This window comes from Enhydra lutris, unplaced genomic scaffold (genome assembly GCF_002288905.1).
Source record: "Enhydra lutris kenyoni isolate GAN:26980312 unplaced genomic scaffold, ASM228890v2 scaffoldscaffold7, whole genome shotgun sequence".
Taxonomy (NCBI): domain Eukaryota; kingdom Metazoa; phylum Chordata; class Mammalia; order Carnivora; family Mustelidae; genus Enhydra; species Enhydra lutris.
This window is the reverse complement of record NW_019154091.1, coordinates 38,352,985-38,378,655: the sequence shown is the minus strand read 5'-3', so window position 1 is coordinate 38,378,655 and position 25,671 is coordinate 38,352,985. Positions and strand designations below refer to the sequence as shown.

The 25,671-nt window shown below is 45.2% G+C and overlaps 1 protein-coding gene across 2 annotated transcripts in view; it reads right to left on the bottom strand.

Moving 5' to 3' along the window:
- Positions 1–269: 269 nt before the first annotated feature.
- LOC111141997 (ETS variant 6) overlaps positions 270–25,671 on the bottom strand; it is a 232,829-nt gene continuing 207,427 nt past the window's right edge. For both annotated transcript variants that reach the window (XM_022494917.1, XM_022494918.1), the window contains exons 5-8: positions 18,228–18,773; positions 6,804–6,946; positions 4,679–4,779; positions 270–852 (exon numbers count right to left, since the gene is read on the bottom strand). In XM_022494917.1, coding sequence (XP_022350625.1) covers positions 747–852; positions 4,679–4,779; positions 6,804–6,946; positions 18,228–18,773 — 896 coding nt within the window. In that variant the 3' untranslated portion in view covers positions 270–746. The remainder of the gene's footprint in view (positions 853–4,678; positions 4,780–6,803; positions 6,947–18,227; positions 18,774–25,671) is intronic.

Genomic DNA, 25,671 nt, shown 5'->3' with positions numbered 1-25,671 from the left:
CAGGAAAGGCTCAATTCTGCTAAAAGGCATCTGAACCTCAACAGGTGGCGGGGAGGGAGGACAGACGGGAGGCCGTGAAGGAAAGAGCGAGAGGGAGAAAAAGCTCTCCTTTTCACTTTATCGTTTTTAAAAGCATCTTTTTTTTTCTTTCTTTTTTTTTTTTTTTCCAGCCAAGACCCAATTAACAGGCACAAATCTGATCCACGTGGCAGGCTGAAGAGGAACCTGAAACCCTTTGCAAGTGTTCTCTTTCCTGACCAGCTGGGCTTGCCGCACTTTGTGAGATTTGCAAAAAATAGATATATATAATAGATATATATTTCCATAGGAAAACAACCTCGGATGTCTTCCCCTGTATGAATGATGAAAAGTCAAACTGCATGGTCTTCAAAAAAAAAAAAAAAAAAAAAACCACAACAAAACAAAAAAACCGAAAACACCATGAAATTAACAATAGGTGGACGGGTGAGGGTGAGGAATTATAGATGGAGAGGTTCCACATGAGGAGAAAACAGAACCAGGAGTCCCAGGCTCGTGCCCTCGGCCAGAATGCCAGCCCTGCTTTCGCTGGGTGGTTTGTCTAAGGTGCTCTGGGGACCCTCCCGCTATGCGAGACAAGTGTCATTCCCACTCCCGGGTCTCTTCCGGTTCAGCTCTCAGCCCGCCTGCTTGCCACGCCTCCAGGGCCCTCATGGGCAGGGGACCCCCGGCTGCCGGCCCCCCGCTGAGGCCGTGGCTTGGTTCCCTCAGCACTCATCTTCTTGGTATATTTGTTCATCCAGCTCCTGGGACTCAAGGTGCTCCAGACGGTCCGTTCGGCCACTCATGATTTCATCAGGGGTTTTCATAAACCTTTGGAAGAGGAAATGGAGGGGTCCAGAGATTACATTGTCTTCAAATTGGTCTTCCCCTTGAACTCTCAACTAAAAGCAAAGGCCCCATCACCTCAAACAGCTGGAGAGCTACTGAACCCCACCAGTAATGCTAACTTACTGGGAAGAGGTGCCCCTTTCTCTGACAGCCTGAAAATGGCCAAAGAACTATAAAACAAGTCTAGAAGACAGCACCCACTGAGGCTGTGTAGTGCCTTGTGCATGGCCATGTGAGAGAACCCTGGTACAGCCCATTGATTCTTATTTTTAGAGAGTTAAGATTTTCCAATGACCTCTGAGAGCTGTAGATCCATTTCCATCCCAGACCGTGAGCCCCGGGGAATGGTATGCAAAACTTGAATTTAACTCAAAGGATACAATTAAATGTCGAATGGAAAATTTTCATAAGAGGACAAGTTAGTGGTGCTCTTGGAAATTAGAAAGGCAAAAAGAAAGAATCCTTTTCAATATTATCACTGATCCACCCAACACACTAGCAAAAAATCCCCATTAGTCTATCTTCCTCTGCAGCCGGGTGCAAACGTCAAGCTTTATCTTCTTGTTGGAAATAACATCAGCGACTCCTTTCGACCATGATTTTCCCTGGTTCAGGAAGGCAGCCTGGGTGTAGACGGTGTAGCCTCATGAATGGGAGCACCCCTTCCACAGCTCCACTCGGGGCCTGCACACTTTCCCTCCCCAGACACTCTGCTCTGCACCAGACAAACTGCCTGAAAATATACTTTTCCTCTTGTCACTCCATGTTCGAAAGCCTATGATGAGCACTTCTCAGATAAAGCCAAGGACACATTCTTCAGCCTGCCCACCTGGGCTCTCTGTCATCTCTACCCAGGAAACTCTGGGCTCCCACTTGTTTATGACCAGGAACCCTTTACTCTAACCTGGCCACAAATCATGGCTCATGCCTTCCTCCAAACCTTACCTGGCCTTCCCTCTTGGCTCCTTTCTCTGAGCCCTGCCTCCTCATCAAAGAGCCATGTAATGGCTCAGGTCCCTACTGAAATTTTCCTTCTCAAAATGCCTACACATCCTGTGAAGAGCACCAACAACTGAACACTTGACTACACATTGGGTTTCATACCAAGAGGCCTTGAATTTGTGGTAAGTCTGGCTTCCAACACTCATTTCCTCAAAAATGACCAACTCTTCTCACTAATAGCACTATTCTGTCCTTTTCTTTTTTTTTCTTTTTTTTTTTTTTAAGATTTTATTTATTTATTTTACAGACAGAGATCACAAGTAGGCAGAGAGACAGGCAGAGAGAGAGGAGGAAGCAGGCTCCCTGCCGAGCAGAGAGCCCGATGTGGGGCTCGATCCCAGGACCCTGGGATCATGACCTGAGCCGAAGGCAGAGGCTTAACCCACTGAGCCACCCAGGTGCCCCTATTCTGTCCTTTTCTAATTGTCGAAAATCACTCTTGGAAGCCTATGAACTTTCCCACTACTGCTTTTCTTTTTCTTTATCGCTGAACTTCTCAAGCAGTAGGATTTGTCAAATCTGCGGTCCATCCTATCCTTTCATGTCCTCACGAAAACTTCTCCCCACCATCCGAAGTCACTAACAAGCTCCTGAGGCCAAATCCACACATGGGCTATATTTGGCCTTGCAAACTACCCCTTTCTTCTCTTGACTACTTTTCCATAATAAGCTTCTGATAGACCATATTGGGCTTGTCAAGATACATTTACTGAAAACCCCCATAAGGTATAAAACACAATTATATAGAATGCAATCCTCTCCTCTCTAGGATCTTATGACCTAGTTGTGGGGAGAAGAACTTCCCATGTACAATTTTTGCAAATGCAGTGTGGTTTAGGGCCAAGGGAATCCAAGAAATGATGGAAGAAGATATCTCTGTGTGTTTGAGTAGCTGAAGAAGGCCTCGTGAAGGGCAGGACACTTGAGATGGATCTAGAGGGGACACATATTTTTAAAAAAGCAAAAGTGAAAGGGATATAGGTCTCTGACACAGGGAATCATACTAGTGTTGTAGGGCAGCTGGTAGGGTGCGTGATGAATTTGGAAGGCAGGAAGAGTGGACCAGAGGTAGAAAGGATTATGAATTAATCTAGGCGTAAAACATAAAAGTCTAGACAGGGAAGCAATGATAATGCTTTTGCCATTCTTATACCTCCCAAATTCTCATGCAAGTGCTTGTCATTGGTAGACTCTGACCTGGAACCTGCTGGTAAGAAATCTTGGGAAATGTGGTTTCTAGTCCCGAATAAATAGAATGCAGTGGAAATGGAATGGAAGAGCCAAGGACAATCCAGTGCAATGACTAACCTGGATATGGGAAGAGTCACTGATAACTCCAATGTCAAGGCTGGTCACTTAGAATAATGGTGACGCCACTGATGAGTAAGGAGAATTCTGGATGCGGGGAGGGGGGTTTCTAGTAGGCAAAGAACGTTTGTCTTGACTATTTCGTGTTGTGGTATTTCGTGCACATGTGCTATGAGAAGTTCTTGGAAATTGAGATCTGGAATTTCACGAGGATTTTAGAGCTGGATACAGAGTCTAACTATTAAGGGATAAGTGAAACTGTGTAATGGGATCATTTCATTCAGGAAGAATAGGAGCCGAGGCCCAAGTTTAGGGTGAAGGATGACAGGAAAGCATCAGGTGAGCCAGAGAAAGGAGGGTTCTTTTTTACTTCATTCCATTCTGTTCCCAACTCTTGAACAGCCTCTTCTGTTGTTTTTCAAGATCTCAACTGTTTTCCCTCTTCCTAAGTTACCATAGCTCCCACTGCTGAAGTCTAAATTTTTTGCTCTTTCCAATCTATCCCAGCAGGCTTGTCTACTCATACTGAGTGTCACTTTCTACCTGTGCGTAGAGAATTCCAAATCCATCTCGCTAGTCCCATCTGAAACTCTTTTTTGTCCCACCTGCTAAACCCATAACCTAACATCATGTGTGTTGATCCCACCTTCTCCCAGCCTTTCCTGGGTCTCCCCATGGCCATTACCACCAGTGTCAATTACCACCACTTCTACCTCTCCTGACTGCCCCTTTAGATCCCTTCTTCTTCCTCTTCTAATTCTTTCTCCTCTCTTACATAGAACTTGGAATTACAGTCTATGTGGTAGGTTAAATGGTTGGAACTCATTAGCTGTGAGGAAGTCTGAAAAGAGGAATGTCTAGTGCAGCAGCTCTCAGACTTTTCTGATTATAATACATCGTAAGAAATACATTTTACATCATGACTCAGCACGTATACACATATACACACATATCCCCAAATTTTCATGAATTATTAGTCACTCTTATTTCATGTGATACCATCTGATATTTTCAACTCTATTCTACCCAATTTGGTTCTATTTCATTAAAAAAAAACAGTTGTGACTGACTCATTAAATCTATTTCTTGATTCACGAATGGGTCACGACCTGCCCTTTGACACACATTGGTTCAGAACCCAGCTTACCGGGCTGGGAACCTGGAAGCCTAGTTTTAATACTCGACAATGTTACTTTGTTTGTTCCTTTTAACTACGCTGGATGTTAATGCCAGATGATACTATTTGATCACTGCATTATTTTAAAGGTGAGTCAGATTGTGTTTACTTCGTTTTGGCTTTATTCTAATATACAGACATAAGTTTAAAAAAAATTCCCCCTAAAATTCTAACAACCCAGCATCTGGTATCCAATTTGTAGCACGGAGGGCTTTGAGTGTCACACAGGCAGGTAGAGATCTTAACAGTCTCCCTCCTCCCTCTTATTTAAAGAAAATAGTATCCTCCCGAAAGAAGGAAAGGAGAAAAAGGAAGTTCTACCTGAACAAAAGCCTTTGTCCTGGCTCCTTCCTGATAATGTTTAGTTTGTAGTAGTGGCGCAGGGCTCGGGACATTTTCTCATAGGTCATGTTTGTTCTGTTCTGTTTGTTCAAAGGAGGAAGAGAGAAAAAAAGCACAAAGACACAGTGAAATCAACCTCAGAGAAGACGCTGGGGAGCTATTAAAATAAAAGCTCTTCAGCTGCTGCTGCGGCCCTGCCGGTTGGGGAAGGCTCCCGCTCCTCCCTCTGCTGCCTCCTGTGCCCATCCCCTCTGCTTTCACACACCCTGCCAAGTCTTGGAGCCAAGACGTGTCCATGTCCGAAGGTGAACCACCTTTTGTCAGAAGTCTTGGCCCCAAAGCTAAGGAAGCATATCCCAAGGCAACCTCCCTTGTTTCCTTTCCCAAGCCCAAGCTCTACTCTGCTCAGTGAATTTCCCGCAGGGCCCCCCCATCTGTGGGCCATCCTTTGCCTCTGACCCACAGAGAATTCCTTTTTTCTTTTTTCTCTTTCTTTCTTTCTTTCTTTCTTTCTTTCTTTCCTTCCTTCCTTCCTTCCTTCCTTCTTTCTTTCTTTCTTTCTTTTTTTTTTTTTTTGTTGCAGTGACCTTTCTCCAACTTGTGTTTCTGGTTTATCATTTTAAGGAAGAGATTTGTTGTTGTTATTGTTTAAATTCCTGTTCTGGAAGGAAGAATACAGAGGTTCCGAGCCCTGGAGGGCCCGGGCACAGTCAGGAGCCGCGGCGGGATTTTTCTCAGTGACTCACACACTGAGGAGTCTGTGAGTGGGGCCTTGCCGTATTTGGTTATGGCCTATTTCAGGTCTTCCTCCACATGGCCCTGGGGCCTGCCGGAGGGAGCTGAGGCTGCCAACCTCCGGTGGGGCTGGGCTGTGCCCCCCTCTGCCCCCTCTCACTCAGCTCACCTGGGGGTGTGTCTCCCAGGTGTCTTGCCTGTTTTGTCCCACCCACATCTACCGGCCTGTGGTCAGCCTGGACCTTGGTGACTCATTTGTTTTGAGTAGGATACAGATGTATTTATTTAAGTATTTTTTTGAGGGGAGAGACTCTTTGCTCTGTGTCCCTGTTTTCTTTTCCTGTGGTAAGAACACTTAACATGACACCCAGCCCCTTGACAGATTGTTAAGTGTGTCCTACAGTTGTGGTAACTCTATGTACAAGGTACAAGGTTATATAGCAGATCTCTAGAACCTACCCATCCTGCTTCATGGAAATTTTACGCCCATTGATGAATACTCCCCCTTTCCCCCCAACCTTTGGCAACACCATTCTGCTCTTTGGTTCGATGAATTTGCCCATTTTCAATAGTTCCTACGAAGGGACACATGCGATGCTTGTCTTTCTGTGACTGGCTTATTTCCCTCAGTATAATCTCAAGATTGCTCCGTGTTGTTGCCTGTCACAGGATTTCTTTCCTTTTTAGGGCTGAGTGATATTCCATGCTATGTATACACCATCGTTCTTTTATCTAGTCATTCACAGTGGACACTTAGGGTGTTTTACATCTCTGCACTTTGACAGTTTTCCTAACTATAAAAGACTGCATCTTTTAAATTCCAGTCCCTCTTCCCAGCATGGAAAAGTAGGGGGGCAAACAGTTCTGGCCTGTTTGCTTTTTAAGGGGATTCTGCAGAGTCGGAGGGTAAGCATTTCCACAGAGAAGGGGGCTTTTGCAGACATGGTAATTTCTAACCGGGCAGGACAGAAGTGACCCTTCCCCACTGTCTTGTGAGTCCCACAGCTCTGCGGAGCTCCCCTGTCCCCCAGCTCCTGAAGACATAGGGGTGGCAGTGCCAGCTGGAGGGGATGAGATGGAGGGCTGCTCCCAGGGTGGCCCTATCAGACTCAGGGGGTGTGAAGTTAACTGGCCCCTGGCCTAAGTAACCAAATGGAAAGTGGTATCTTTAATTATTTCCTTTCCTTTGCAACTGTCTAATTGTTTGCCCTGTGAGAAATAAACTAAATAATGAGGGGCACACCGAGGAGGGAGGAACCAGGCAATTATCCTCCTACCCAGAAGATAAAGTCTTTTTTCTTTTCTTTTCTTTTTTTTTTTTTTTTTTTTTGGCACTAGTTGGCAGAATACATAGCTGGTACCCTTTTACCTTATGGTTTCCCCATAGTCGAGCCAGTCCATTGGGATCCACTATCCGGAATATTTTGGATTCTTTGTCCTCCCATCGGATGAAGTTTTCGTACCGGCTGTCAGAAAGCAACTGATAGACGTAATCCCAAAGCAGTCTACAGTCTACAGAGGAAAAGGGCAAAAAACCACTTTTGAATAGGTTTCCTGTTAAGGCACTTAGAGCAAGAATCAGAAAATAATCAAGGAATCCCTTCTGCCTTCTGTGGATTGATGGTCTTTCTTATTTCACAGTGAGGAGACCAGGGCCCAGAGAGACCTGGCGGATGGTGCTGGAGAAAGGCGACCCTTGACCTGTAGAGGCCTAAGAGACCATCCCCACCATCTGCCTCCCTCCACAGATGGGGACGCCGTGACCTGGAAGAGGAAGCACCTTGTCCAAGGTCATGACCAACGACTTGAACTTGAGCAGAGCTCCCATGAAAGACAGAGAGCAAGCCAAAAAAGGGGGTAACTCTGGGTGGGCGTGGTCAAAGGGCGGGAAGAGAGCCCCAGGGTGCCAGGCACGCAGCATGGTCTGGTTGGTGGAGCTGCATGATTACTCTGGGGTTGGAGGCTGTATGGACAAAGACAAGAAGATCGCGGCAGGCTACCAAGCAGCAGAAAAAGAAGTGTGATGCGTGAAAGGCTGTGGGGAGGAAAACTCTACAGTTTGCTAAGATGGGCGCTGTGGCTAGCATGGTTTTCAAAAGAGGACAGATATTTTCTCATTACGGCCTATTTGGGAATTTTTTAAAACTGTTTTCTCATAATGAAATCAGGGTAGAAAGGAACCAAAGTAAAAAAGAAAATCACTTTCCCCATTTGGAGGACTGACATTCCGTCCGTCACTTGGTCAGGCCATAAGTATTAAGTGAGTTAATACAGGCCAGGCACTGTGCTGGGCCTCGGCTTTTGGGTGTGGGTTGGCATATTAAAAGAGAAGACACAGACTGTACCCTTTTCCCTTGTTCTAGTGTTTTCTGGATGTGCCGAAATGGTATGTGGTTTGCCCTCTGGCAGCCCTGGAGAGGTGGATGGAGGCAGACATGTTCTATCTAGGTGTGCTTTCTGGACCAGCCCCCAGAAGAAAATAAGAGGCTCTGATTTCCAGGGGTTCACTGCTGATCCTGGGTGCCTCGGCAGGCCCCAGCCGGAAGGATGGGTAGTGAAGGATCAATGAAAGAATTCTGTATGTGAGCTCAGCATCTTCCTCGCATCCTTTCTAATCCTTGGAGGCCTCAGGTGGCTGGGATTCAAATTCCGGGTCTCTCGAATGACACCGTGCTGACTTCCTTCTGTTGGGTGAGGCCTGGCACACCTGGAGGGCAGTGTCTAATGGAGACTTGGACTAATTCAGAGCCAACACGGTCACCTCCCAGGGAATGAAACACACCCTTTTGAGGAGCCTTTTTACAAGGGCATTGAGTCAGGTCACCTTGGGTGAGTTTCTTAAATCCCCCTGAGGTTGTTTCCTCATATACAAAACAGGAATAACATGTCTTTTATGGGATTAGTGTATGAGCGATGGTGCAAGTGAAGGGGAAAGTCATGAACATAACAATAACGCCATGTACCGGGTGCCATGAGCAGGCACCGTGCTCATCCTCCACAAGCCTGGCTGCACTTGGCCCTGGTGACCTCTTGGGAGGCAGGTGCCGTTGCTATTCCTATTTTATGGATGAGGAAGCTGGGGCTTAAAGGGCTTGGTAATTCTCTCCAAGGCCATAGTGAGTGAGTGACACCTGTGGGGGTCCAGGCTCTGCACCACTCTTCCTAATGGTTAACAGATAAATACTGTAGAATTTTCGGACTTTCCAGAGCTGAGATGCGCTCTGTTCAGCGCAACCTTGCTGCAACCCAGCCTTTTCTCTGAATGGCAGAAGGAAATGTGGCATTTTCGAAGAGGCTTCATCTTTCAAGAAACTAACATGAAACTTAAAATGACCATAGCCTTCCCCCTCGCCCCCAATTATCTGGGTCCAAAGATTAATGGGATACACGAGTTACTGTATTTTAGAACAGGACAAACTGTTCTCTTCTTGAAGCAAAGATACTGCATACTGGGGGAGCTGAACCACATTCTGGTGACAGAGGTGGTCAGCCATTCCTCTTACCCCCTGCCAGCCGGGGAGGAGAGAGCAGGGGGGCCATAAAGCACCTGGAGAAGTCAGCGTCACACTAGTGCAGGCTGAGAAGAATCTAGCTCATTATGGAGGCACTCGGATGACTCTAGTTGCTAGGCAAAGCAGTGAGATCGGCGTGTCTTAACCCTCCTGCTCCCTCCTGGTCTCACGACATTTTTACTGCAGATGGAACACAGGACGGAGCTGTGGACTCAGTGCCTGTCCTATCATCATATGGCAGACGTTTTAATTTCCCCGCAATCACTTCCAACTCGAAAACGTCTGACAAAACCAAACATCCTTACATAAAATGCCAGCAAATTAGAAGGAAGTACGAAGGGGGTTTGTGTGTACAGCTCCTCTACTGCTTCTCCACAGGGAGACCATGTCTGTCACAGAGAGGCCTGATGGCACCTTTGGATTCATCTGGATTGGGAATGGGAGTCCCTGAGTCTCTGGAGTATTCATTTGACTAACAATAAAAAGACAGTTTGATATAAAGAAACTGTGCCCATGGGAACGTGAGGAACATATGGCTACTCCCCTCACCTCTCGGCCCACTGGGGCTAAAAGCACGAGGTGGATGGTCCTTCCATCCCCACGTTCATGTGCACTTTTACTTTCCTTGTTTCTGCGGCTTCTGTCTTGCTCTGGTGGTTCACTGCATTTCCCACACATGGGAACCAGACCATTTCTCCAAGTAAGGGCTTAACCCGCCCTGGGCTACCATGCTGGATTTTCAGAGGCCTCAAACTCGGAACTTTATGTAAACCATTTAATAAAAGAGATCTCGAAAGTTATCTGCTCTTTGGTTGGTGAATGAAGGGGAGGGCTTACCAGAGAACAGACTCTACCTATATGTTTCAAGAACACTTGATTCTTGCAAAGTTTTCCCTTTCATAAATGTGAAAATAACCCCAAACAAGCTGCCAATTGATCACTCTAAATGACATTTAAACCAGCAAAGCCAACTTTAGCTGAGTAATAAAAATATGTTGACATTCAAGACATATTGAATTACTCAGTCACTAACGGAGGTAGCAACAGGAATTCTGTGGCATAAAGCAGTTGTTTCAAACTCAGAGTATATAAGTGACTTTTATGACACTATTGATTGTTTTTGTTTCTTTAGTTAGAAATTATTCCAGATGATAAATATAAAGAACTGACCACAGATTTCTTTTTTCTTTTTCTTTTCTCTCCCTCTTTTTTAAACAATTGAAGTTCAAGCCATTAGAGTTATTTTGTTTTTTAAGACTTTAAGGAAATAAGAGGCAGATCCTTTTTAGTCCCCTAAATCCTCTGGAGGTTATTTCCTGCAATTTTTCAGTTCTTTTGAAATCTACATTTGCAGATACAACGTTCTCTGATCATATATATACTATATATATACACATATATTACTATATGATAAAACCCACCAAACTCTATAGATACAAGAGTATCCTATTATAAAACGCCTGACCATGCATGTGAAAAAATTCATGTTACAAGGTATTCATTAATTTTAAGTGCATTTCTCTTAAACTAAAGGGTCTTCTGTATTAAGGTATTTTAAACAAACGTCCATTATCTGGATTGTCTCTTCCATGAGAGGAAGTTTAGAAAAGGGTTTAGCTCCAGTGAAGTGCCATTTTTCAGCTGGAGAGAGAACATTCTCTCTTTCCTGCTGGGTGAGGTGCCTTGGGTATCCACAGCTAAAAGGCATTGTAAAAAATCCCTTCCTGTGGTTAAGGAGAAATATTTTCCCTCCCACGTCTGTCTCCTACCAGAGACTCATTGTACATGCTATCGGAGCAGAGATTGTAAAAAGATGGGCAATTCACACATAACCAACATGGTTTCTAGTGAAAAAACCATGCCAGACAAAACTGATGTTTAAAAATTTGAGTGGGCAAATCAGGTTATTGACAAAGGGAATGTTTAATGATGGTGGTTAATCAAAATTTTGGGAAAGCTTCTGAGAAAGTAATTTTATGTTGTTTCAAGTGCCCAAATGGAATTTTAAATGAAGGTCTGTCAGCTGAGTTCTGTGGGTATGATCACCAACTCATCAGACAATGAGTGTCCCTGTTTCATTTTTTTCAATTTACTGAAAAGATTAATAAATTTATGTCAAGTTCAGCAACAAAACAGGTAAGTAAAATACAAAACAGAAAGCTGCTACTCTGCTTTATAGCAGTGGCTCTAAACAAGGGGCAACGTGGTTTGGTAGGGAAGGAAGGTATTTCGCAATGTTTGGAGGTAATCTGGGTTGTTGCCACTGGGCTAGAGGATGCTACTGGCCTCTAGTGGGTAGAGGCCAGGGATGCTGCTGAATATCTTAACAGTGCACAAGTCAGCCTCCTCCTTAACCTCAGAGAATCATCTGACCTGATTATCAAGAGTGCTAAGCTTGCGAAACTCGGCTTATAGAAACACGGGCTTTACAACATGCACAGCTCAGTTTCCCCCCACAACTCCCACAACCCCGTCGTGTCCTCAACTCTAGATCAGCCATTACCTAGAAACAGAAAGTTGAGAAATCCAGTGCAGCCAACCCTGTGTCGATACTCAGAGGTGTGTTTACAGTGTGGGCAGTTGCCTGTGCTCTGCTGAGGCTTAGGAAAACGGAAACCATATGTATGGGGCAGCAAGATGTACGGGGAGAGGCTAAGGTGGGTAATGTAGATCTCAGCTTCCTGACTCCATGGGGGGGGGGGGGGGGGAAGGGGGGCACAGGGACTGTAGCTGCCAGGGAGGCTGGCCCTTTGCACTTCTGGTTGCATGAGGTGTGGAGTAACAAAACAGGTAAGTAACATCCAGATAAAAAGTTGCCACTCTGCATGAGAGCAGTGGCTCTACACGAGGGGCCATCTTGCCCCGGAGGGAAGCAAACGTTTAAAGCTTCAGCCCCCAGCTGGAACCTCGCAGGGCCTGGGACCTGCTAGGCTCAGGTGGGGGCAGCCTGGGAAATGGCACCCCTTCCTCCTGGCAGTCACGCTGTATTACAGAAATGTGTGTCCTTTACACAAACTGGAATTTCCAGTCTCCTCAAGCTCCTTCCATTATTTTCCGCCCCGCCACTGTGGCTGTTACCGTTTTATCGTTTAAAAATGCTGTCCTGAGACTTCCTTCTCTCTTAGGGCTCTTTGATTTCTCAGTAGTTCACAGTGAAAACAAACGGCAGTGACTCAGCCAGTGTGAGAAGCTGGAGCCACGTGGGACATTCCTGAGCAAAGCCTCCGAGGGGAGAGGGAGCGCAGAAGTGAATCTCCAAGGAGATAAGGAAACTAGAGCGCCTTGAAGGGGTGCCCTTTGCAGGCCACAGGCCTGTGGGGTCAATGCCCCGGCCAGCTCCGGGTAGGTGGTGGGGCTGCCGTACCTGCTGCTCTCCCCTCATTTCTGCAGCCCTGTACCAGAGCAAAGAGAAACAGGACAGAGAAGGGACCTTAGTGCTTGGTAATTAGCCGACTGATGCTGTGTATTTACATATTGTAAATTAGTACTCCAAAGCACCTGGAAAATGGGTATTAGTATTCTCATTATGATGGAGAAGAAAAGCAGACCTCAGGGACAGTCAGCACCTTCGCTAGGACACAAGGACTGGATTCTAATCCTGCTTATTCCCGAGTCCATGCTTTCCCAAGGGCCCACACTGCTTCCTGGGGAACACTCCAGGCCAGCTGTTGGTTGGGACCCTGAGTCAGGAGCCCTCTGGGGTTGATGTAGGATGTGGGATAATGTAGTTCTTCTAGCTGGTACTGAAACCCTGGGCCCCTCTGGTTAAAGGAGACATCCCACAGTACTGTCCTTTCCTTCCTCAAAACAGACATGGACATGCCTGCGGGCGAAGGTGCACTTATGTATGTCTGCCTTACCACCAGCGCCCAGGGAGGAAGCTGTCCCTCATCACTGTCACCCTAAGCCCTTTAGGCTTCTCTTTTATAATGTCTTTTTCCTCTCAAGGCTGCTCCCGAGGCTCATTTAAAAAAAAAAAAAAAAAAAAAAGTCCACGAGCTTCGTTTGAAACCATGTCACCAGCACTAAATACCGCTAGGGAGGAAGCAGGAATGGAAACAAGAGGAAGAGGATGGAATGACTTCCCCTGGTACTCGAGTTCCTGGGGACCCACCTTCAGTGGCTTACCCTGGAGACTCAGGCTTATTTTTCCTCATCTGATTTAAGATTAGAGGCTTCCAGGATTGAATTTCTGTGCCTACAGAACTCATCCAGTCAGTCCAACCAAATCAGGAAAGTACATTGTTTTAGTCAGGTGACAAAGAAACTGGACAGGAGGCTCCATGTTTCCTTGATTAGGATCCTTTTGTTTCTGCTGAAAACGTGACCTTGAGAGTTAATAAACGTATTTTTGAAAGTCCTTTTAAAGATCTGAAAGACTGCTATGACGTGTGTGGTAGGAGGGTTGGGAGTGGAGGGAGCATGTGCTGGGGGGAATTTTAGGTCTTATCTGCTGCAGGAGCAACCAAACAGTGATGTCCTCACAAACCACGAAGAAGCTCGTGTTTGCAAAGAGTATCAGGGGACTAAGCAAAAGTTGTGTGATAAGCACCAGAAAAGAAATAGTCTCTGTTTGGATGAGTCACGGACCTGGGACCAGCAAATCTGTACAGACCTCTGAAGTCCCCAAGTGTGCAGCAAATGAAGGAGTAGGAATGGATTATAAACCAGTTTGCTTCCTTAGCAGATTTTTGGATTAAGACCAACGAGAGGATGAGCAGACAGGAAGTTTGGTAACTCAGGTTTTAACGGAATGGAAGAATTTTAAGAGAAAGCCAAAACAACTTAAATTTTTTTTTTAAGACTTAGCGTCTATTGTGAAAACCAAAGTAGGAGCTTATTTGGTTTGACAGCATAAAGTCAGGGGGCTATTGCCTTAGGTTAGCAAAGACACAAAATGTGGCATTTAGAGACACTATACCTATCACCTAGGAAAACGCCCAGCACAAAGAGAGATACATGATGATTCTGGAACAAATGAATGATTTAACTCCACCATCCAAGTATGCAAAGAAACAGTTTCTTTCACTTAGCTGTATTCTACTTTTGTTCATGATGTTACTGGAACTACTTGGGACTGGTCTGCGAACAGCTTACAGTCTCCTCTCTTACATCACTTGTTATTGTTCCTTCTACGTGTTTGAGGCTCGCCTCATCCTCTAAAGGGCAAGGAATTCCTTGAGAGCCGGGACAGTGTTTTTGACTTCCACAGCCTCCAATTTGCCTATGATTGCCAGCATACGGTACCCATGAGTCCACAGTGTCACAGAACAGGGGGGTAGTGAATACTTCCTGCCATGTTGTCTGCAAATATTTTGGCTCTGCTGGCTGTATCATCTCTCCTGTTGGCATGCAACAGCAGCCACAGACACAAAGTGATCGGGTGTGGCTGTGTGCCAATAAAACTTGATTTACAAAAATAGGTGGTGGCTGATTTGGCCCATGGGCCTGAGTTTCCAATCCCTGCTCTGGACTCCCAGGTCAGAAGGAAACACGTGTCTTGGAAAGAACACTGGATGAGGCTCCAGGCTGGACACCGGAAGTGCCTGCATCTCCTTGCCTTCATCCGTACAACCCGCTTCTGGCTTTGAAATCACTGACTTCTAAGAATGAATGTCAGTATATACTGAAAACATGACTCAGGGCATCACCCCATCACCTTATGGTGTGCGCTGCTAACAGACTCTTTGGATGTGAAACACATGGTCAAGGCACAGGCCAGTAAGACTTTTGTGGGCTGAGAAAAGGGCTAGAAGGTTCACAGATGCTATCCTGACCCCCTACCTCCTACCACCGCCCCCCCAACCAATAGCCTCATGAACATAACAAACAGAAAACAAGCCCAGAAAGAAGCAGTTTGTTCACTCTTAACATACACCATTGGCTTCCCAATAAAGTTTGAACATAGGGGTCTTGTTTCACTGTGTTCCATGTTAAATTTTCTCCCATAAACTGTGGCTATTCTAACTTATTAACTTCAACAACAGTTCTTCTTATCCATTGAAAAATAAGGGGATACCTTTAGAAATAAGTTACATGTTATATTTAAATAGATCTAATCTGTGGTTTGTATTTAAGCCATTACCTCCTAAACTTCTTTTATTGATGATTTTAATTTCCTATAAGGCCAATACCTAAGTAAACTGTTGTAGCTTTGGGGGCGCCTGGGTGGCTCAGTGGATTAAGGCCTCTGCCCTCAGCTCAGGTCATGATCCCAGGGTCCTGGGATCGAGCCCCGTGTCGGGCTCTCTGCTCATCGGGGAGCCTGCTTCCTCCTCTCTCTCTGCCTGCCTCTCTGCCTACTTGTGATCTCTGTCTGTCAAATAAATAAATAAAAACCTTTAAAAAAAAACAAAAAAACCCCCAAAAAAACCCTATTATAGCTTTGCACCTTTAAATTGTATGCTACATCTCAATTCTGAGAAGTTAAAAAGTGAGGAAAAAAAAGAATGGAAGAAATAGGGAGAGATTTTTAATGGACTTGGATTCCCAAGATTTATATTTCTACCTGTTCAGGATTGCCAGAATTTTAAATTGTACATAGGAATTACCCAATGAGCTCGACCCCTACTAAACAGAATTTTACAAGAATCTGAGCTGTCCAAAATGACAACTAAAAGGGTAGGAGTGAGGGGACAGGGATATCCCAAGGAAAACAAAGGAGCCTGGAGTTGTAGTAAGGAAGGTTTGAATCAAGACTAAGTGTTGGATTCTAGACTTTTTACCTCTCTCATTTCCCCCTCAAGATGCTGGATTTGGTTAAATCCGATGCTGGATTTGGTTAAATTAGTTAATACTTACATCTGGAGATTTTTCAACCTTTGAGTGTATCATTAGAGGATTAATGATGAATAATTTGTGGGGATTCTCTCATCCTGGGGGAGTTAATGCATTTCCAAGAAAAGCCTAGATTCCCCTCTTTTGTGTGTTCTTGAGAGAGCCCAGGCATCCGTGGGTACCAAGGTCCATCACTGGGTTGGTATGATAGTTGACAGAGTGTCTTTGATGAGGCTACATCCATCACCGAACAATTTTGATATTCAGGAATAATATAAAAAAAATAGTTGCACAATTTTTAAGAAACTAATATTCTAATATTTATAAATCCACAAAACAAGGGAGAAATAACTCTGTATGTCTAAATAACATAACTTTTCTGATATATGGGCTGATCTTAGATTCCTAGGAAGTCTGCGGTAAGACGGCATGACAGAGGAGGTGGACGGGACAGAGAGTGCTCGGGAAGCCATGTCCCACGAGGGCAGCCCTACCAGCAGCGGTCAATGGCACAGCCGTGACCGTCCCATTGAGCCCATCACCCAACCCCTATTTGACCTTTGCTCTCTGGGGCTCTGTCTCCTCCGTGACTTCCCCAGTTCAAATGAAGCTTCCACATAAGATGCATATCGCAATAGTAAGCTGCCTCTAAGAGCTGTCCTGAGAATTATAAACAAGTAGACAGTATTTGCAAAATGTCTAGTCCTGCTGTATAGACCATGCAAGAAACAAGACAAGAAAGGCATGTATAGACAGGAAAGGTCTGGCCTGGGAAACACAAGATAGGTCCTTTATATTCTTCACAGTAATATCCTGACCCCATCCTCTTTTACTAACAATCTGGGGAAATTCACATGTTTTGCCTAAGGTGTCCGTCTCTTTATAAATCCCCTGATTTTTCTTCTTTTCTTTTCATGGTTTCTTTTTTTTAGATTAAAAAAAAAAAAAAAAACCAAAACCATATATACATACATATACACATATATAAAGGCAGAGAATCCCAGTGTAGCCATCACAGCTAGTCTTATTTTATGTACACCCCCCCTCCAAAACTCACCCCCAATACTGTGGGGATCATTCTGAATCAAATCTCGGACACAGATCATTTCATGTTTCACAAACATAGAAGTCCTACTTCTTTGGAATTTCATTTTCTTGATTCAACACCCCTGATGTAAGTGATTCGTCACACTAAAACTGAGGCAACATTGGAGGTACACTAGGAGCCAGAGAAACATTTAGAAACAAAGAATTTAAACAAAAAAGGGACAATGAGTCAAGACAGAGGCAGTTAATGTTGCCTGTAGGACTCTGTGCTGTCATGCTGTTAGGAGTACCACTCCTTCCTGGGGCCAGCCGGAGCTCTGTCCTCGGGTGCTCACTCATGGAGGAAGGGGGCATTTCTTGCCTTGCCCTGACCAGGTCTGACTTTTCCTGTCTCCGTGCCTCCCTTCCACTACTGAACACATAACCACCTTCAGCACTGAGCCACCTCCCTGCAAAGCCTCCCTCCATTCCTCTGGTCCAAATTTCCTTCTCTCTGCTTTGCTTCCACAGCACTGAGTTATCCTAATACACAGTCAGTGCTCAATAAGTGTGCATGCACTGGATGAATGGGACACAGGACTGACTTCATTCTGCCTTATAGCTTAGTGGGTGGTTTTCTCATTGGTCTCTCCCACGAAATTTTAAATTCCTCAAGGAAATAATTGTGTTAAAGCACCGCTCTGTCCCCCTACTTCCTCAAGCATTTACCTGTGCATAGTGGGTGTTTGACAAATGTCTCATGAATGGAGAGATGCTCCAGGAAGAGAGCTACCCTGGCCATGTGGCTGGAGGGTTAAGTGTCTGGAGAATGACTTCATGTAAATTATGAGCAGACTAGCACAAATACAACGTGTAGATTTTTTCTCTGGTTTCCACTGGTTTCTTGTCTTAGGGAAGCAAATGTGGGCTTGTCATCATAAAAGTAAAAGAATTCGGGAGTGGTTTCCTTCATCCAAATGACCCAGCATCACCTGCCTCCGACACCATAATCGTGTTTTTCTCTCCCACCTTCTCCCAAGGTGAAGGCTACATTGAGTTACTGCCCATAGGATGGAATTACAGGTCTGAATCCGAGACAAAGGTTCTTTATGCTGTGCCTGGTCATTAATTAGCTGCTGGAAACTTCAAGACAGGGCCATTAGCATGCTCATAAACCTTTTATTTTAAATGTTTTCGCTTAGCCATGATTCTGATGTGACTCTCCTTGTAAGCTGAACGTAGGACATTTGTTTCTTAACATTTCTGAGGCTCATTAACTACTCCATCCCAGGGGCTCATTAACTAGCCCATTAGGGATTTCACTTCATTCAGGCAGAAGCCTCCACTTGCCCTCACAGAGCCTTTGAGGGCGCCTAATTGGGAACGGTGTGAGGCCTGCCGCAAGGCCGGGGAGAGAGCGGGGCTTTGTCAGGTCCCCCCGGATGCTGGATGGGCGGCGGAGGGATGAGCTCACCTACCTGCTATTCTCCCAATGGGCATGGAGTGCTCCTCTGGCGGGGAGACGGACACCATGATGTGGTTCATGTAGGCCAGGTCTTCCCGATGCGAGAGGTTGATGGGCTTCCCTTCCCTATGCAGCCCGTCCTCGGAGAGCCTGGACTGTTTGAAATCCACGGAGTGCCGGGGGTTCAGGATCAAGGGGTGCATGATGGGACTGGGCATCAGCTGGATCACGCGGGTGCTCTCCTGCCGGGGGCTCGACGGCTTCTGGTGGGGCTCGGAGGACGGCGGGCAGTGGTTATTCTCCATGGGAGACACTGACAGTGGGTAGGACTCCTGGTGGTTGTTCTCCTGGTGGAGCCTCGGCCCCTGGGCCCTCTCGGCCGGGGAGAGGCGGCGGATCATGTTGTCCAGGGGGGACCGGAGGGGCCGCTGCTCAGGATCGGGAGAGGGCCGGTGATTGGCTGTGACAGGTGATCTAGACCGGTGCAACAGTTCAATGGTGGGGGGGTTGTGGTGCACGTTCTCCACTGGGGGCCGTGGGGTCCTCTGGACACAATTATCTGCAGAGCAGAGGGAGAGACAATCACTGACCCCAGTGAACTGTCAGGAGAGGGACCCCGCCGCGGTTCGAAAGGGAGTGAACAGTGAGTGGAGCCTGGGCGTGTGCCGGACAGACCGTTTGTCCCTTGAGACAGAGTGTCTTTTCCACTGGTTAAAAAAACAACTGAAGTGCGCATACTTGAAATTCTTTTCCTACAGTAGACAGGCTAAGAATGTCCACAAGCATTCCATTAAGCACTTACTAGTGGCTTGTGAGCACAGGGAAGCCAAACCTGTGTTCTTTATCTTTGGCTTTGGTTACTTGACTCTTCAACGTGGCTTCTGGGGTCCTTAAGGGTTTCTTTCTAGATGCTTTCACTGACTTACATTTCCATAACTAAATGTATATATTCTCTACCTCTGGGACGTTGTTATTGGTGTTAATGATACCATTATTTCTACTACTAAAGTAGCTACTATATCCTTGGTACTGGATTATATTGTTCAGAATGTATCATACTCCTCAGTAGGGAGATCCTAATACCAGTACTAGTTCACAGGTGATAAAATGGGAGGCATAAAGAAATTAAGCAACTTACTCAAAGACACACAGCCAGTGAGGGAACGAGACCCAGACTCCAGTAAGATTCTAGAATCTAGGTACCCGTTACAGTATCTGCCACTTTACTATATGTAGAAGCCAAGGGGAAAAGCGATGGGAAAACCTGCTTTAAGGATGGACAGTGGGTCTCATTTACAGACTGGCAATCTTGTACTTGCACGTTCTCCACTGGGGAGAAGCTTTAGGATCACTTGGTTTCTGAGTGCACAGACCCTACAAATGCTCAGAGACAGGCAGAGGTAAGTAAGGAGAAGGAGGGAAGGACACCTCCAACCCTGCCTCCATTGCATGCCACTTGAACTTTCAAGCTGCTGACAGCTGAGCAGGGACAGCATCGGGAACAGAAGCAGTCCTGTGGGCTGGGTTGTGGGTGGGTTGGGGGGGCGGGGCTGGCACACACGTGGCTTTAGGAGTCCCTGCTTAGGGGGAGGAAGGATGAAAATCTGCCTACAAAAATGGGAGTTTTCTTCAGTGCCTCCCCTCATCTTAATGAGGTTTCTCTGGCCACATCTGTTCCCAGAGCTCTCACTAAAGGATGCACATGCTTTCAGGTCCTTGTTCTGGTCCATGACTCTGAGTAAAGCAAGTCAAAGATACCTCTCTTTGTCCCTTATGACAATATCTATATGACAAACACATAAAGGGAATCTAGGACTCTGACAGGGTTAGTAAACAGAGACCGAGCTGGTAGTGTCTTAAAGTTTTACACATGATTAACAGAAAAATGAGAACTCCTCTGGATCTTGGTTATGTGAAACAGTGAACGTGTTGTTCACGATGACTAAAAGAGCATTTGCTTGAAGGCAAGGGTTTATTTTGTAACTACTGTGTAACCTGTTGCCGAGAATTTAGAAGTTCTTACCTGTTGGAATAGCTATCGGTGGGAGCCTGGCTTAATCAGTGATACTGTATCTCTAAACAATGGAGGATCAGGCAGGTATTAAATGGAAGGAGGAGTGTCTTAAGATTCTGCCAAGGACTGGTCTCCAGGTTCTATGATTAGGTATGCAAAGCCAGGTGAAGTATTTTGGTACGCTACCACCTTTCTATGATAAAGGAGAAGGGAATTCCAGTTTCCAGAATGACACAGTGGCTTGTATCAAACTAACCTTCCAACATACAGAAATGATGGAATCCGGATACAATACATTTACAAAAGTTATTTGAAGGTGCTGGAGAAAACTGAAGGGCATTTTATTCTTGAAAGAAGAGAACTGCACAAGAGAGATTCAAATTTATATAGCCCTGGGGGTTTTCCCCAGTCCCTGTAGCAGGGGGCAGTTGGAAAATGAACCAGAAGTTGTATAATCTGTCAGGGAATAGAGTATGGGCTGCCAGAATGGCAAAAAATCAAGAAAGCAAATCCTATATAAAGGGGAGAGTCTCAGGGAGAATACAGAAATTTCCCTCAAATCCCTGACATGTGTTCCTGTATAGCATACGTGCAAGGGGACCTCTAAAGAGTTCAGTAGAAAGCAACAACTGTATGGCTGAAAGATAAGAGCAGGAACGTCAGCTACTGGCCACTGTACTGGAGACAGAATTGAGAATTTGAGTCCTAGCAAGAGAGCCTCTCTAAACACCTCAGGCTGCCTATCATCCCAGAACAGCCACACCTTAGGAGTAAAGACTACATCCAGGTCGAAGGGATTTGCCTGAGGACTACAGGCAAAACAAATAGGTCTGCCCTAACCAAATGTAAGACCAAGCCTCTACAAACTCAAGGTGACTTACTAGTTTTTTACCTGCTAGAGCAAAACCCAACATTCTTCAGAGGAATATAACATAATCTAAGTCTCTACAACGTATCATCTATAATGTTCAGTATTCAATAAGGATTCTCGGGACATGTGCAAAAAACAGAAAAATGTGACCTATAATCAAGAGGAAATGCAGTCAACAGAAACAGACTCTAAGATCACCTAGATATTGGTATTAGCTATTAGAAATAAGTGTAATCACTGGAAGGAAATGATGGTCATAATGAGGTATAACAGATGGAGACTGTCAGAAGAGAAATAGAAACTTAAGAAGAAGATTCTAATACTGAAAAACACAATATCTGAAAGGTTGGACTGGATGTACTCAACAGCAGATTGGAGATGACAAAAGGAGGGGTTAGTAAATTTGAAGACCAATCAATAAAAACTAGAAACAAATAAACGAATAGATCCTCAGTGACCTGTGGAACAATATATAACATATTAAATGGTTTAATGGACATGTAATTGGAACCCAAGAAGGATAGAACAGAAAGAATGGGACCAACCCCTCCCCACCAACCCCCCACAAAAAACCCCCCAAATCTGAATAATGACCAAATGCTCTCCAAATTTGGTAGCAACAACAACAACAACAACAACAGGAAACTTAAAGATCTAAGATGCTCAGCAAATACTAAGTAGGATAAATACAAAAGCTACATCCAGGCCTTCACAGTCAAACTGCTGAAAACCAAAGATAAAAAAAAAAATCCTGGGGGCACCTGGGTGGCTCAGTGGGTTAAGCCTCTGCCTTCAGTTCAGGTCATGATCTCAGGGTTCTGGGATCGAGCCCCACATCAGGCTATCTGCTCAGCAGGGAGCCTGCTTCCCCCTCTCTCTCTGCCTGCCTCTCTGCCTACTAGTGATCTCTCTTGCTCTGTCAAATAAATAAATAAATATATCTTAAAAAAAAAAAAAAGAAAATCCTGAAAGCAATCAGAGGGGGAAAAAAGATACACTATGTACACAGGAAAAGCTATACTAATTGTGGCTAACTTCTTTTTTAAACAGCTAGAGAGAAAGTGAGAGTGCACGCAAGCATGTACACAAGAAGGATATGGATGGAGACCCACAGACTGAAAGGGAATTAAGAGACACATCAATCATCTGCAATGTATAGACCCTTGTTTGATTCAAGGAAACTGTAAAAGTACATGTGAGGTAGTTGGAAAAAAATGTGAACATTAATAAGACATTTGATACTGAAGAACTGTTAGTTTTCAGGTGATGCGATGGCTTTGTGATTACGATTTTATAAAGGGTCCTTCTCTTTTCAGACCTGTACTGATATATTTACAGATGAAACTATATATCTGGAATTTGCTTTAAATTAATTCGTGATGGTGAAGCAGAGAGTATGGGCACAGAGGAAACAAGATTGGTCATGAATTGATCACTGAAGCTGGTTATGGCTACGTGGTGGCTCATTAAATAATTCCCTCGAGTTTTGCCTAAGTTTGATATTTTCCACTATAAAAAGTGTTTTTCCTTTTTTTTCTTCCTTTTTTTTTTTTTTTTTTAAAGAACTCAGTCAACCTTGCGAGGATAAAGAGTAGGATAACAAGTACTAAATTCTTCACTTAAACCCAAATGCAAATAAATGCTTACAGGATACGTCACTGATTAGGCCCATGTAGTTCATTTTAATGCCTGAGATCATGAGCATGATAGAAATGATCTACCATCTTTTGGGGATGAGGGCAAGTTTTCTCCCCATGGCTACGACGGACCTTAACTCTGCTGTCCCCCAAAACGAATTTATCTCTTCTCCGTCACAGAACACGATCATGATAAGCAACTACCTAAGACAGCTGTGTTTTCAAGTTTTGTACATTTTCTTCTAAATGCCATTTACAGACTACCTTCCTTCACTTAAAAGCTTATTAAGGTTTAAAAATGCTTAAGGTTGATGAAGACCATGTACTGAAAAACCCTATTTCCTGAATCCATTTCCTGTCTTACAAATTTCAAAACAGACACAGGCGTTGGCCAGGAGTCTGGTCACGTGAAGGCTCTCTTTGATGTGTCGGGCTTCAAGGCTCAGGGTATGAGTGTGCACTCGGGGCAAGCCTTAGGAAGTCGGGGTGGACTCTGAGAGGAAGGATCTTCATGCCAAGGGTAAAAGAGGAACTGATGTAATGTCCTGGAGAGATTTCACTCTCTGTTCCTGCCCAGATCTTTGGGAACAATGAAGGAGGGAGACAGTGCTCTGGATAATCCAACTCAGATTTTACTTTTGACTCAGGGTCCAGGCAGGAACAGGACTTGGAGAAGCTTGATTTATTTACTTCTCTGCAGACACCACTCAAAGAGGAAGTACTTGATGAAGTTGATAACATTAATGGTAGAGAACTGGATCCAAGGGTATTTAATTCCAGGCTCCTGGTGGTCTGGGCACAACCACTGTCAAGGCTGAAAGGCCTGCAATGAGAGCTTCCCGGCTTTGTTTCAGTTTGCAAAGCATGCGCCCACGTATGGAGTAGGCGCTGACGTTCCTACCCTGCTGCCCCTGTTATTAGAAGTTGGCAACAGCATGTGGAAACTTATGAGACCAGAGCCGGCAGGCAGAAAAGCTCCGGACACAGGAAATGCACTGAGCGGACAGTGGGTGCATTAAAACCCCCAGATGTAGGAGTCTTCTGTCTAAAACAAGAAGATTTTTTTGGTCTGGCCTTGATGTCTGGGTTTGTTCTTGGTGAATTGCCCAGCTGGAGAGCTGGGAAATTATCCACATTGCCCTCAGTCTGAAGGTCTTGATATGGGAGGGAAATGCGCAAGAAAGAGGGAGGGTAAAGCCACACGTGAAGTAGTCAGTGTGGGCATGGAGAGAAGTGGGGAGAAGGACCTCGGACTACTAGGGAACCCGTTCTGGTTGGAAGTGTTTTCTAACCCCCAAACCCTTCTCTTTGTGGGCCTCTTTTAGATATGAAAAAAAATCCTTTCTTGCCACCAAATAGCCCCAAATAAATTAGGGCTTTCAGTGTGAGGATTACAAAAAAGGATGCCTTTTCTTGTCTTCTTTCCTTTTGTTTATTAGGAAAGTTTGTCTATTTTAAAGTCATCAAAATTTGACCCAATTTAATCAGGTCGTAAAGAATGAATAACTAGTAAACTTAAAACAAACCAACAAAAACTGCCTTTGGTTAAAGTCGTGGGCTTTAAGTAGGAAATTTCCAGGGTAGAGCAAAGGCTCAAGCTTCTAACTCACAAAGAAGGATCACATTTCCCAGGATCACATTTCCACCACCTCGCTTTCCCTAAGGCCATGGATGGTGAGAAGTTAGTCGGGGAGATGCAAATCAAGCCAGCAGGCAATTTACTCATCCGCCTCAGTCCACTGTGTTCCACATTCTTCTGGAAGGAACCACTTCCCAGCATGAATTTGTAAAAGATTAGTGGGAACCACAAACAATATAAAGAACTATGGAGACTAAATGCTCCAGGCCTTCAGCTACAGTTCAGAACAGACTTCCTACACACACTTAGGTTCTGTCCCCCACTTGTTATGGGGTGAACTGTGCTACCGGCCTCACCCCGCACCCCTCAATCCATATGCTGAAGTCCCAACCCCCTTGTACCTCAGAATGTGACCTTATTTAAAATAGGGTCATTGCAGATATCATTACTTAAGCCAAGGTCATATTAGAATCAAGTGGGCCCCTCATCCAATATAACTGGTGTCCTTACTTAAAGAAGAATTTGGACATGTAGACAGGCATAGACTGCATGGTTGGAAGGGGAATGTTTTGCCACACAAGGATTACAAAATATGTAATATTTTGTAATATGATATCAAGGATTAAGAGTCCATCACAGGGAGTATGCCATGTGAAGGTGAAGGCAGAGATCTACCAGTCAAGGAACACCAAAGATGCCTAGCAAACCACCAGAAGTTAGGAGAAAGGCCCAGAAAGGATTCTGCCTCCCAGCCCTCAGAAGGAACTGACCCCACCCTTACCTTGATCTTGGACTTCCAGCCTCTAGAACTGTGAGACAATACATTTCTGTTTAAGCCCCACCCCCTTACGGCCACCAAAGCACACTAACACACCCCCCAGCTCTGCCCCCTGCTCCATTTCCATGAGGTTCCACTGAGACTCTCCAGTGACCCTCCGCCTCCCCATTCAGCCCATACACTTCAGCAAGTTGCCATGGTCCCTGAATTCCCTGGAGGGCCCAAGAAGAACCGCGCCGGGGTCTGCAGTCTACAATTCACAGATGTGTGAGCTCGTCACCAATAAACCCTGGGTGAGCTCCTGGTTTTAGAAGCACTTGCTGAAAAAGCGGCTGAAGGCAACAAAGTGGGTGACTTGCAGGACTCTGAGGCGTAATCTGTATTCCTGGGCGGAGTCAGCCTCCTGGTGTTCTAGCCTCGGCCAACAGCTCAGTGCCAGATAGCCCAGGAGCAAGTCTGCCCGGGCCTCGGTCTCAACAGGGGCCACGCAAGAGAACTGAATGAAGAAATCAGTGGGCCCAATTTCAAATGAGCCAGTTAGACCTGTGGGGTAAACCTTGTGAATCATTTATAAGGAG